Below are 13,448 nucleotides of genomic sequence, written 5' to 3' on the forward strand. Positions count from 1 at the left end.
CTACATTTGTCCTCCCAGAGTGAATCTATAGCCATAGCTCTTTCTCTTGTTAGGAAAACTCAGAACATGGTAGAGATGGATGGGTGGGATGGATCCGAATGCCCTTGAGATGTACAACCAGTGGGACTAGATGCGACATATGATGTTTTAAAAGAATGAGCTTCATGATGCTGAGTGCAGAAAGCATTGATGAGAATACCAAGGAAAAGGCTACATCTATATGTATGGTAGGATGCTGGGTGAGAGGAAAGGGCTCAAGGCCCAAGGACTTCACATTGTTGTCCCACTGCAGGCCACATCCAAGTCCCAGATGGTGCAAGGGACCATTGAGTAGGTGGATGACACATGGGAAGGTGGGATACATAGAGATAATCCAACCAGACCTCCCCATTCACCCATGGATCAAGCTCAACTCAACTGCAACCTTGCTCATTGCTTGTTGTAGGGTGTCGTACTGTCTGTTAGGGGACAGACTGGCCTCCAAGCGAGCCGATATCCAAGTACAACCCATACCAGTGCTTAAAGATGAAGTCAAGACCAATAGGCTTGCATCAATAGAAGCCGAAGAGTCAAGTCCTGTTCCAGCTTGAGGGCACAAAGCTCCACAAGAGGCTGCTTGTTCGGCTGCCCTTAGGTGGCACTGCTGCCTGCAGGCATGGAGACAAAGCACATCAGGACCTGGGTGCTTTCAGGGACACAAGGATACCTCCATATCTCCCTCCTTACCCCTGTTTCTCAGCCCCTATTCCTCATCCCCCAGCACACTCCCTGGCACAGTGCTGGGCTTGTAACTTCCAGGGGCTTGAGCAGGGAAGGAAGGAGGCGTGTGCCAGACACAATAGCAAGGAAGTACCTGGTCTTGTGGCAGTCATTAATTAGTGTTTCCCCTCTGCTTCAGTTCTGCCTGGCCATGGGACAGACATCAGCAGTAGAAACAGAGGGGCTGCCCCACAGCCATCACCTTCCATAGGCTCCCCTGTGCCTCGCTCCTGCATGTTGGGGTGGTGAACACTGGTGATTCAGGGGTATCTTTGTGCCAGCCCATCTTGAGCTCCCTTTGCTTAGCAAACACCCATACAAACCTGGCTGCAAGGAACTGATGGGGTGGGAGGCATCACTGGCCTGATGCTGGGACCAAGATATTTTGGGTGGAGAAGCAAGGAAGGAGCAAGAGCAGATATATGGGCTGCTAGCAAAGACTTGCAGGGAGCACCCAGCCAGCAAACCATATGGGAGCCCCAGCCAAAGCAAGTCAAGTGGGTACTAAAGCAATGAATTTGCATCATGGGCTGGAAGGGGCAGGCAATAGAGGGTCTGGGGAGCATCAGTGGGGACCATGTGCATGGGGTGTAGGAGCTCCCATCAACATGAGTGTAAAGTGATTGTTGTCTGGAGGCTGATCTGACAATCTCTGCTGGAGTGAGTGTGGCTGAGCTGAAGGAGGGAGGAGAGACACTCAGCTCTCTATTAAACATTAATGCTCAGCCCTGACTTGCATGCGGCGAGACAGTAAAAGCCTGGAGACTGCTGGGGATTGATCCCAGCCGTGATGTGAAATGCCAGCACTGAGCCTTGGCGATGGAGCAGGGAATGAGCCGGAGGCTGGGATTGCCCCATTGCAGCCCCCTGGCAGAAAGCAGTGAAATAAGTTAAACAAAGTGACAGATAAATAAAATAAAAATATAAAATAAATAAAATAAAATAAAATAAAATAAAATAAAATAAAATAAAATAAAATAAAATAAAATAAAATAAAATAAAGACACATGCCTGTGCTGGGTGGGGGAGGCCACTGTTGCTGTTCACAGCCCATAATGTCAGGAGCCCAGCACCATCCTTTTCCCATGCCCTGCTCACCCTCTCCAAGTCTCCACCCTCAAGTATTCCCTTCCCTGTTTCCATGGCTGGGTTGCACCTCTAGCACAGGGGCATTAATGCAGTGCATGAACAAGCTCTTAACCCTTCTTGAGTGTTTGCTCAACACCCATGCATCCAAGCCCTTAGAGATCCACTGCTCCATGAGGAGGTGGAAGGGGGAGCTCCAGGGAGCACAGTAAATTGGGATAGAGTTAGTAAAGGTATTGACCCCTCTGAAATAACCCGTGCACAGTTCCCTGCAAGGATGTGCTTGCTGCAAGGATATATGTTGCTTCACAGTTATACACTGCCATAGCTTTGCCTCTGTCCTACCGGGAATGGGACAACAGGGAAGGGTTTTGTAGGAAGCATCCTCTCCAGAAGGAGTTAATGGCACAGGAGACATGTTTAGTGGGATTTGGGTTGGGTTTGTTTTAACTCCAACAAACAAAGCACATGAGAAAATCCAGTTCACAGCTGAGCCCTGGCTGCTTGCCCACTAGGGCAGAGAAAATGCAGATGGTCTGAAATACCCGTGTGCCTGTGTTTCTCCCATGGCCTGCGGCTCAGGGTCCCCAGCAGGTCTCCCCCCATTGTATCAGAGTCAGACAAGGTGGAAGCAGTGCAAATCACAGTGGAAATGCAGCACTGAGCTGGGAGCAAACCTGCTTCCCTTGTGCACCATCAGCTTCCTCAGACCTGGGATGCTGCAAGGCTCTGCTTGCTCAAAACCAGTAATTAGCTCTCAAAGTAAATAGGTGTTAACAGAAACAAAGAAAGAGCCGCAGCCTGTTTAAACACTTTGGAGTCAATTTAATTTCCCTTCTCCTGGCAGATGCAATCGTGCTGCTCTGCAGTTGTTTTTGGGTTAGGGCAGGGAATGAAGCCGTGATGGGTTTGCAGAGCGGCTGCTCCTACTGGTGGCTGCAGTACTGGGGTCATCACTTCACTGACATTGAGGTCCCTGAGGCTGAATCGAGCTTCCTATGGACAAACCAGATGTATAACACAGCCAGCGATCAGCTAAACCAGCAGCTAACCATAGCACAATGTTAGCCCACCCCAAACTCCAGCCTGTTTCTTAACCCTAAAGAGTTCACCAGTCTAGACAGGACATGGGGAGGTGGTGAAAGAGGCTTTTACCCAAACTGCCCCAAAAGGTGATGAGCTTTTCCTCCACCACCAGTGGATTAGAAGCAAACTCATGACTGGTGACTGGAGCTGAGCTGATGTGGGGTAACCCTTCAAGCAGGAGGCCAGGTTAGATGGGGCTTGGAGCAAGCTGCTCTAGTGGAAGGGGTCCCTGCCTGTGGCAGGGGGTCGGAATTGGATGAGCTTTAAGGTCCTTTCTAACCCCAATATAATTGTGTGTGATGACAGCTGTAGTAAACAATGGCAATGGAGCGTTTCCCTGTCCAGGATGCAAATATATCCCAGCCAGGAGCAGCCCGGCTTTGGGGCTGGACCCAGCAGGGCTTTTGGGTCACTATAGGGGCATTGCACACCCAGGAATGAGTGCAACCAGAAGAATGTGCTGAGCAGCTTCCCTGGAAGTCCCTGATCTCGTTCCACCACACTGCCTGTCTGCTGGGAGAGGGAGGTTTAGTTAATTAATTGCTACAATTAGCATGGAGCTATTCCTGCCCCTGATGGTTACCTTTTCCTCCCCTTTTTGGTGCATCCAATTACTGATTCATTCTCCAAGGCAGGAGCCACAACAAGGCACAAAGAGGCTTGAGGATGAGGGAGTAAGGGTCTAAGAAAGAAAGCTCTATTGCTACCCAGGAACTGTCTTAATCTCATGCAGGCTCCTCATCACTGTATTATACCGAATGGTTTGGGTTGGAAGGGAACTTAAAGCTCATTCAGTTCCAACCCTCTGCCATGGACGCCTTCCACTAGAGCAGGTTGCTTCAAGTCCCATCCAACCTGGCCTTGAACATTGCCAGGGATGGGGCATCCTCTTCTGTCCATTAACCCACAGTTTCAAGGAGGTGATGAAGATGGAGCAATTACAAGTCCTGCTACTACTGTTTTATATCCCCCTTCAGATGAACCATCATGAAGGAAGGGTGATGGGCTTAAATACACCAAGATGGACAAGACTCCCAATACTCATCACACTGCAACAACTCCTCAACCTCCCTGACCAGCCTCAGGCCACGGGTCCTTCAAACAGTCATTATCTACTTTGAGACAGCGATGATTTATTGCCATTCCTTAGCAGGGATGGTGAAGGAAAGGTGAGTGTGGGGTCACTGCTTTAGCAAGCACCAAAGCTAAGCACCAGCTCTGAATAATTCATGCTCCCTCTTTTCTGCAGCATCTGGACACATCTGCTGCGTTTGCTCTTGCAGGCTGTTTCCCAGCTTACTCCGAGCATCTCTCAGAGCAGCTGGGTACTGTTTCAAGTGGGTACTTTCCCTACAGCATTAATGCGCTGTGATTTTGTTACAAATAGGGATTTTTGTTCCTCTTTTGCTGATGTCACTCCGTGATCCTGCAGGGAATAGCGCTCGGATCTCTGCAGCCTGATGAGCCCTGTGTGCCCTTCGGGACAGATGTACTTGCAAACGGGAGATTGTTTTTCCTTGTGCTGCCCAGATTTCTATTTCACTGGAGTCCCGTATCGATCCCACTGCTGCTGGGCTGAGATCTCATTTTACTAAATGGGCAGGAAAAAAACCTCCAGTTCCCCACAGCTGAAAATGGAAAATCCTGCAACAAAACAGCTCCTAAAAAAGGGGTCTGAACGATTCCACTGAACCTGCTGACACTGGAATGGGATGTGATTTATTTAGCCTGACCTTTCCCTTAAAGACCGTGCTGGTGGCGTTAGCAAGGATCCTCTCTACCACTTGTACACCCATTGCCAAGGTGACGTCCCGTTTCCTGCGTCAGTCAGTGGAGATCACATCCGTGCTGCTGTGATGCTTTGTTTGCTGTCCTGCCTGACAAGCTCTTGGCAGGGTTACAGCTCTTGGCAGCTGCTCCACAAGGCACCAAAACAGATTCAAGCTGGACGTTGTCATAGGGAGCTTTGTGTAGACAGAGCTCAGGGTTGGAGTAGCCTGGATGAGGCTGGACCATGATGAGATGAAACAAAGATGCCTGGAGGTGCTACTAAGTGTAATGGGACTGGAAGGTGACTGCATCCTGTGCTCATCCCCATCCTATCTCGCTATGGTGAGCCCTTGTGGTGCTGTGGAACTAGAGGCAGCTCACTGGTGGTTACTGCAGAGGCTTGACGAAGCACAACTGAGTTTGGATGGTGGAGCATGACCAGTAGAACAGGTCCCACCATGGAACAAAACCACCCTGTGCTCTCCTCTCCCAGCATTTTCACAGTGAGCCCCAGGAGGAGATGTGGATGCAGGTGGGAAGAACGTGTCTGTCCTTCACATGAAAGCCTGTCAGCAGTGGGGACACCCACAGTGGGGAGTGACATTGTCCTTATAAAGCTTCTCCCCCTCTCCACCAAGGGACTGAATGAATGAGGGGGGGTTTCACTACTGGTTCCCATCACTCCCAAAGGGACTTTGGTGATGGATGAGGACCAAGGGTGCAGCTAAAAAAGTCCCCAAGTCCCACCAGCTTCTATAAGAGACTCAAATCTACAGTTACATGAAAAATTAATGAAGTGGCCAAAGCCACTTCAAATGTCAAAGGCAGGGAAGCCTCATAGAGGTTTCCCCTGTATCCATCCCTTTCCCATTCCATCCGCCCCAGCCCTCCCATAGGTCTGATCTGAAAGAGGAGTTGTGCCCCATTGGGAAGGCAGGACAGGAGATGCTCTTGGCCGTGGACATGGGTTTCACAGTACCTGTGTTCTCCTCGGACTGGTTGAAGCCACAGATCTGGCAGATGCTGCGAACCCACTTGTTCATGTCGTCCTCGGTCTCAGCCACCAGGTAGAAGGTCCTGTCACTGGTCTTGATGTCGAAGATGTAACTGTCTTGCAGCTCCTTCTTGTTGAAGGTCAGGCCTGCATCCACTTGCTCGCAGAAGTTGAGGTTGATGACACGCAAGGGTTTCTTGGAGTGGTCATTTTTGTAGTACTCCAGGACGTCGGGGTCGCCACTCATCCGACCGCTGCGCAGGACGAACCAGCGCTTCTTCCATGCCTGGAACCGAGAAGAGAGGAAGCATGAATCCCATCACTCAAGTCACGAGGGTCAAGAAACCACTGCCATGCACAGGGGGACACATGGACATGACACCTCTCTGCCTTGGTTGCCTTGGAATGCTGCTCAGGACATCCCTGCAACAGATGCACAGACTCAGCTCATCAGTTCAATACCCAAATCCTACTGGTTATCAGGGAGAATTAAATACCAGAATATCATTTTAGCTTAAGATGACTCGAAGATGATGAACCAGTGCTTCTTCCATGACAGCTTCCAGTGTCTGAAGGGGCCTATAGGAATGCTGGTAAGGGACTATTCATTAGGGACTGTAGTGATAGGACAAGGGGTAACGGGTTCAAACTGAAACAGCAGAGGTTTAGATTGGATATAAGAAAGAAGTTCTTTACTGTGAGGGTGCTGAGGCACTGGAATGGGTTGCCCCGGGAGGTTGTGAATGCTCCATCCCTGGCAGTGTACAGGGCCAGGTTGGACAGAGCCTTGGGTGCTATGGTTTAGTGTGAGGTGTTCCTGGCCATGGCAGGGGGTTGGAACTGGATGATATTAAGGTCCTTTCCAACCCTAACTATTCTATGATTCTGTGACTGAAACCAAGAGCAGAGTAAGCATGAACCCCATTACTCAAGTCATGAGGGTCAAGAAACCACTGCCGTGCACAGGGGGACACATGGACATGACACCTCTCTGCCTTGGTTGCTTTGGGATGCTGCTTAGGACATCGCTGCAAGAGATGCACAGGCTCAGATCATCAGTTCAATACCCAAATCCCACTGGTTATCAGGGAGAATTAAATACCAGAATATCATTTTAGCTTAAGATGGCTTGAAGATGATGAACCAGTGCTTCTTCCATGACAGCTTCCAGTGTCTGAAGGGGGCCTATAGGAATGCTGGTAAGGGACTATTCATTAGGGACTGTAGTGATAGGACAAGGGGTAACGGGTTGAAACGTAAACACCAGAGGTTTAGATTGCATATAAGGAAGAAATTCTTCACTGTTAGGGTGGTGAGGTACTGGAATGGGTTGCCCAGGGAGGCTGTGAATGCTCCATCCCTGTCAGTGTTCAAGGCCAGGTTGGACAGAGCCTTGGGTGCTATGGTTTAGTGTGAGGTGTCCCTGCCCATGGCAGGGGGTTGGAACTGGATGATCTTAAGGTCCTTTCCAACCCTAACTATTCTATGATTCTGTGACTGAAACCAAGAGCAGAGGAAGCATGAACCCCATCACTCAAGTCACAAGGGTCAAGAAACCACTGCCGTGCACAGGGGGACACATGGACATGGCACCTCTCTGCCTTGGTTGCTTTGGGATGCTGCTCAGGACATCCCTGCAAGAGATGCACAGACTCAGCTCATCAGTTCAATACACAAATCCCACTGGTTATCAGGGAGAATTAAATACCAGAATACCATTGTAGCTTAAGATGCAAAGCTTAAGACTCATTAAGCTTCAGACTCCAAGAACTGCTTGTCTTGAGGCTTAGAGCAACCTTGCTCCTATCTTACAGTTGCACCCCCAGGACTCAAATACCCTTTCTCCTCAATGCAAGATAATCTGTGGAGTGGCATTACTGGCAATGCTGAAATACCTTCCAGCAGCTTGGAGGAGCTCAGGTGCTTCAGACCTGAGTATCCTGCCCTTCAGAGAAACCCCTGAGAGCATCGCAGTGCAAGTCTGCAGATACCAACCGCGGCAATTCCATCTCCGTTTAAATGCCAGGATAGAAAAGGCTAATAAAACCAACGAGGAACTGGTTTGTATGCTTTAAATATCAGGAATAATGCCAGGGAGACCCATGGAGAATCCAAGCTTCATTTGTTTTTCAGCATCTTCTGCTCCCCAGCACATAGCAAACCCCTTAGCAAAGGAAAAGGTTATCACTGATTCTTCAAAGCACTGCTGACAGCAGCCCCATGCCAAACTGACCAGGGAAAGACTTCAGGGGGTTATGGTGTTAGAAGCAAACTGCAAGATAAATGTCAGCCATCAGCCCTGGCACTGGGAGCTACAGCCCCTCTGCTCTCGCCAAATGCAGTTGGGAGCCTGCAGGAGGGTGAAGAGACACAACGATAATGTGCTAAATACTGCAATTTATGTTATATGGAAAACCGTGCAGGTGTAATTCCCTATCCCATGGGATGGAGGGGTTTTTTGGGGATGGGCTCTGCACGAGCATCATGGAGCCTGTAGGAGGGATGCGCAGGGTGAGGGACCACCTTGAGCTGCTCCCCATCGCAGAGCTATGCTGCTTTGCAGAGGGCTGAGCTCCCACAGTGTATAGAAGGGAAAGACAATGTCTAAGTGTAGATGAGTTGTTCATGCTGCCTTTGAGGGCAGTGAAGGTGCTAGAGGTTCACAAACAACATGGGTTGGATACAGCTGACATGAATGATACGTTATTGCCAGCACTCCTGCGTTGCCCAACACAGACCTCAGTTTGCACCAAAGGATGTCAAGGGAGGGGATGTAATCCTTGCCATCTTGCACCAATTGTGGACATTTGGGTTTTTTTAATGAGATTTGCCATATTACTTTTTGTTAAAATCACCAGTTTTGGGGTTAATATGATTATGAGAGGTTGGATCATGAGGAAGCTGATGATGTCCCTAAGAAAGAACAAAGAGCCACAAACATCTTTAGTAACCCAAGAAAGGAAGCAAGGTGAATGGTGTGCTGGGACCTCAGTGGGAGGTGACCACAGCCCTGTGATGCTTTGCATATTGATGATGGGCATGTGCCAATTGCACCAGGATCCCACAGTTTTGGGGGATTTGGTGCTGAAATAAGGCTAAGAAACAGCTGCGATGCTTTCTCTGAATGGTTCACTTTGTGCTGTACTTCTCAAAGGCTTAAAACCAGCTTTTGTTGGTGCCTTTGAGATTTGTAACCAAATTAGTTTTGCACTAATTCTCAAACTGGTCCCTGGTGCCAGGAAAGCAACTTCAGTGCAATCTTCCAAACGCAGCAGAGCAGCAAATTGCTTAGCGAGAGGATGTGCAAAGCTGGCAGGTTTTGGTTTAATCCAGGAGATGCTCACCCAATTCACATCAAACCGGCTGCTTTTAGATGAAATGAAATGCACACGGGAGACCTGTGTCCATCAGGGAGGGGAAAACCAATTTCACCAGGCAACAGTAATAATTTGCTGTCCCTTTTAGGAATGGACCATCTAAATCATTGAGAAACAAACTCATGGATGTTTTTTAATAGCTCTAGGAGGAAAATGTCCCATTAACTCCTTCTTAACACCAAGACATTTCTTTGCAACCACTTGGCAGGGCTAAGACATGGGCACATGTCAATGAGGAGGTCTGAAAGAAGATCATGTTGTGAAACCACATGGACCACCGCCTGAATGAAGACATCCAATTCTACTTAGCTTGTTGCTTTCCAGCTATTCAGAGCCAACACTTGCAGCATCCCTTCATGGCACGGAAGTTGTGTTAAAAACCCCATAAAATACAGAAATTGGACTCCAGAATTTAGAGCTTCCATGGAAAAAACAGGAGGAAGTGCTGCAAGCAAGGCCAATGATGCTAACACAGCTTCCCATTTTATCACCAGTGCCAGAGCCTGTTCTCTAGTTCTTTTTGGTGTGTCTGGTAGCAATGGAAAGCCCCACACATTCATTGGCAGAGCAAACAGTATAACACACGCAGTCTGGTAGTATTGGGTAAGCCCTAACATAAGCTGCTAGCAAAAGGACTGCTTTTGCCAGGACAATATTTCTTTGGAAGCTTCAGGAGCTGGAATATTACTGGAAGAAGGGACCATTGGATGGGGAAACAACCTCATCAACATAGGATGACCACCCTGTCCCCCTCTGCCATGTGCCTTCTTGATGAAAGAGACACTGGTGCTCTTCTGAAACAGCTTCTGACATAGAAAACCAGCTCATGGCAGCAGCATCTGGATTGCCTGTCCAGAACAGGATGCTGGATGCATCTTCCTCCACAAGTCCCACAGAAGGATCAGCCATTCCTTCCTCTTAAGATCAGCTTCTGAGCCAGAGAAATAAGTGTTGACCATTAGAAGAGAATGGAAAGAAGTAATACAGAAATAATACAGAAATAGCCAGGAACTTTCTTATTTTTATGGAGATTTTCCCCATTCCTTCGAATTTCTGAGCTCAGCAAGTGTATTTCAGTTTTTTCCTGTGGGTTTACTATGTTTCCAACAGGAAAAAGACTCAGCTTGTGTTTGTCAGGCTGGGGCTGCTCTTGGAGCACCCTGTGGCACTAACAGGGCTTGTTTCAATATATAGTGATACGTGGCAAAGGATACACAGCCTGCAGCATGTGGTCCATCCTCCTGGGACACCTATTTCCCTGCTCAAAGCTGTGAACATCACCCAAATCTTCTATGTTTAGGCTTCCTTAGAGCACCACCTTCCTGCAAGAGGGTGATTTAAAGGACTATCAGCCACCAGCTGCCGTGGGGTGCATAGGGTATACAGACATGGCAATCACAGCCCATGCCAAACCACAGGAGGATGCAACTCCACGTGGACCTACACACTCTGTAATAATAGGTCTCTGCTTCCAAGACCACCTTGTCTCACCACAGGGCTGTGATGGCCAACACACGTCTCCCTCTCCACCTGGGTTTTCCTTCTCTCCTCATTTCTATTCCTTCCTGGCTCCTTTGAAGCCCCTGTTGCTGTCAGCTCCTGCCAAAACACTCTGCTTCACCGACACATGGTGTGAGCCAAGGGCTGCGCTTGTTTAACAGCTTTACAACGTGGAGAGGCCAACAACTTAACAGCCATAAAATGGTGCCTTTGCAGCCCAGCTTTCCAGCTGTGTGGTCCTCTGCCTGCATCAGGTGCTTCAGAACCAAATTACAGCTGCTGAAGGTCATTAATAGCATTGAGAAATATTTTGACACTTGGCAAGAACTTTGTTTAAGGACTTGTTTGTTAAGCAAATGCCCATAGTGCTGCCAGTGCAATGAAAATCCTCCCTGAGTGCCCAGAACCACAACTGTTTGATTGCCTCCCACCTCAATAGTGCTGTGGCAAGTTAAGGTTTACAAAACTGACCCCTTTCCAGCTGGATACTACCCAGAATTGGTTGGTTTATGGGTCACAGAGTTGGGTTGGCAGAGATGAGGGGTGATGCTGGGTTTACCAGTTTAGTGCACTGAGCAGGGATGCTCTGGGGGGCTCAGGCAGTGGCTGGGACCCTTAGAATCATAGAATCCTAGAATGGTTTGTGTTGGAAGGGACCTTAAAGCTCATCTATTTCCAATCCCCTGCATGGGCAGGGATGCCTCACACTAGACCAGGTTGCTCCAAGCCCCATCCAACCTGGCCTTGAAAACTTGCACCCTGATGGAGCAATGCAGCGACAGAGCTTGTGGCGTCCCTGCAGAGGGCTCAGACTGTCCCTTGTGAGACAATCTGGGGACTCCAAGTGTGTAATATCCCAAGTGCAGTTAAGGACAGGTCAGAGAGAAGCTTTAATAACTATGATTATAGCCAGGGGACATTTGGACAGCATCTCCTCCTCTGCTCCCCTGTTCTGTGCCAAGTGATTGCAGAGACCCAACCTGTCTATTGTTGCAGAAGAGAAAGAAAGATGAGGAAAATAATCATTTCAATGCTAGCAAAGCCAGATACCCATCCCTGGGGAGCTTGCCAGCTGCCACAATCCTAAGAAGGAATCAAACAGTAAATACAGTGACAATATGAAGAGATGGCTCTTGGTGGGGCCTATAGGAGTGCCTCCCCCAGTGTTATCTTAGCTCTGAAGTGAGGAATTGGAAACAGAGACTGTTATCTTTTAGCTGAAAGGAATGTTCTTTCAGCTTGAAGAAACTGCTGAGTTAGACCTCTCAAATCTTAAATATTAATAATATTACCAGCACACCCTTATAACATATATAGTGATAGGGGAAGAAGAGAGGAGAGGAGAGGAGAGGAGAGGAGAGGAGAGGAGAGGAGAGGAGAGGAAAAAAGAGAAGAGGAGAGGAGAGGAAAAAAGAGAAGAGGAGACGAAAATGGAAGAGAGAGAAAGAATAAGAGAAAGAGAAGAGAAAGAAGAGAAGACAAAGAAGAGAAGAGAAAGAAGAGAAGAGAAAGAGAAAGGGAAGAGAGAGAGAAGAGAAAGAAGAGAAGAGAAAGAAGAGAAGAGAAAGAGAAAGGGAAGAGAGAGAGAAGAGAAAGAAGAGAAGAGAAAGAAGAGAAAGAAGAGAAAGAGAAAAGAAAGAAGAGAAAGAGAAGAGAAAGAAGAGAGAAGAGAGAAGAGAGAAGAGAGAAGAGAGGAGAGACGAGAGACGAGAAAAGAGAGAAGAGAAGAGAAGAGAAGAGAAGGGAAAGAAGAAAAGAGAAAATAAGAGAAGAGAAAGAGAAGAGAAAAGAAAATAGGACATGAACATACATGTCCCAATAAATCTCTCCACCTTGCTTCTTTACCCCCTGTTGCCACCTTTGTCCCCACGAGCGCAGCACCCCGCTAGTGTCAAATAAGCCTTCCAGAATCCGACCTGACACAAATCACAGGATCTAATCCGAGCTGGCAGGCAGGATGAGTGACCTAGCTGTGACATTGGGTGAATTTCTCACACTGGGATGAAGCCAGGGACTGAGCGATTCAAGCAGGAAACCCACAGTGGGGCAAATGGGCACTTGTGTCCTGGATCTTCCCAGAAAGAGTGCAGGACAGCTCCTTCTATGGTCCCTATGGCCACCAGTGGGGATGCCACCATTCAAGGCCAGGCTGGATGTGATTCTGGGCAACCTGATCTAGTTGAAGATGTCCCTGCTCATTGCAGGGGGTTGGAACTGGATGAGCTTTGAAGGTCTCTTCCAACCCAAACCATCCTACGGTTCTATGGCCAAGGAAAGCCCCAACCCTGTCCCAGCCCCACATGTCCCCAGTTTTCATCCTGCAGTGATGGGGGCATCCTGGGTGCCATTGGACTGTGTTACCCCACACCAGGGCTGACCGTGCCCTGGTCACCCCATCGCTGCAGCCCTGCATATGGGACGTGGTCCCATACAGCAGCCAATGCTACAGCATCGGAGAGTGAAGCCACGTACAGGAGGATTGTAGAATAACCTATTGGTGACCTGTATAATAATGTTGTCTTCCTCTGTGTCCCTGGGGGCTTTTTATCTCATCTGATGGACAGAAGGATGCTGGTTTTATTATTCATGCACGAACACCTCTCCCCTCCCTGTGTTAGCACTAACTCAAAGGAAATGCAGCTTGAAAGAAGATGTGCAAGCAGCAAGGCAGCTCCTTGTGTCTGCTCAGGTTCTAGTGGCTGATTGCCCCCACAAAGCCTTAATGTGCCCCAAATCCAAGAGCAAACAGGAGCTCCTGAGCCCCTTCCTACCCTTTAATGGCTCTCCAAGCACCTTCTCCTTGCCCGCTACCCACTCATAGCACCTTTTAACACGATGCTGGGAGCAGACAGGTCCCAGCTCCTCTCCTCTCACCC

General features: G+C 48.6%; 1 protein-coding gene across 2 annotated transcripts in view; it reads right to left on the reverse strand.

Annotated features, from left to right (window-relative positions):
- Window positions 1–13,448, reverse strand: part of GAB2 (GRB2 associated binding protein 2) — a 95,851-nt gene that overhangs the window by 34,119 nt on the left and 48,284 nt on the right. For both annotated transcript variants that reach the window (XR_004550530.1, XM_034072613.1), the window contains exon 2: window positions 5,681–5,981. Coding sequence is in view for 1 of the 2 variants with exons in the window: in XM_034072613.1 (XP_033928504.1) it covers window positions 5,681–5,981 (301 nt within the window). In the remaining variant the exon portion in view is untranslated. The remainder of the gene's footprint in view (window positions 1–5,680; window positions 5,982–13,448) is intronic.

The sequence above is a fragment of the Melopsittacus undulatus genome, chromosome 2 (assembly GCF_012275295.1).
Source record: "Melopsittacus undulatus isolate bMelUnd1 chromosome 2, bMelUnd1.mat.Z, whole genome shotgun sequence".
NCBI classification, from domain to species: domain Eukaryota; kingdom Metazoa; phylum Chordata; class Aves; order Psittaciformes; family Psittaculidae; genus Melopsittacus; species Melopsittacus undulatus.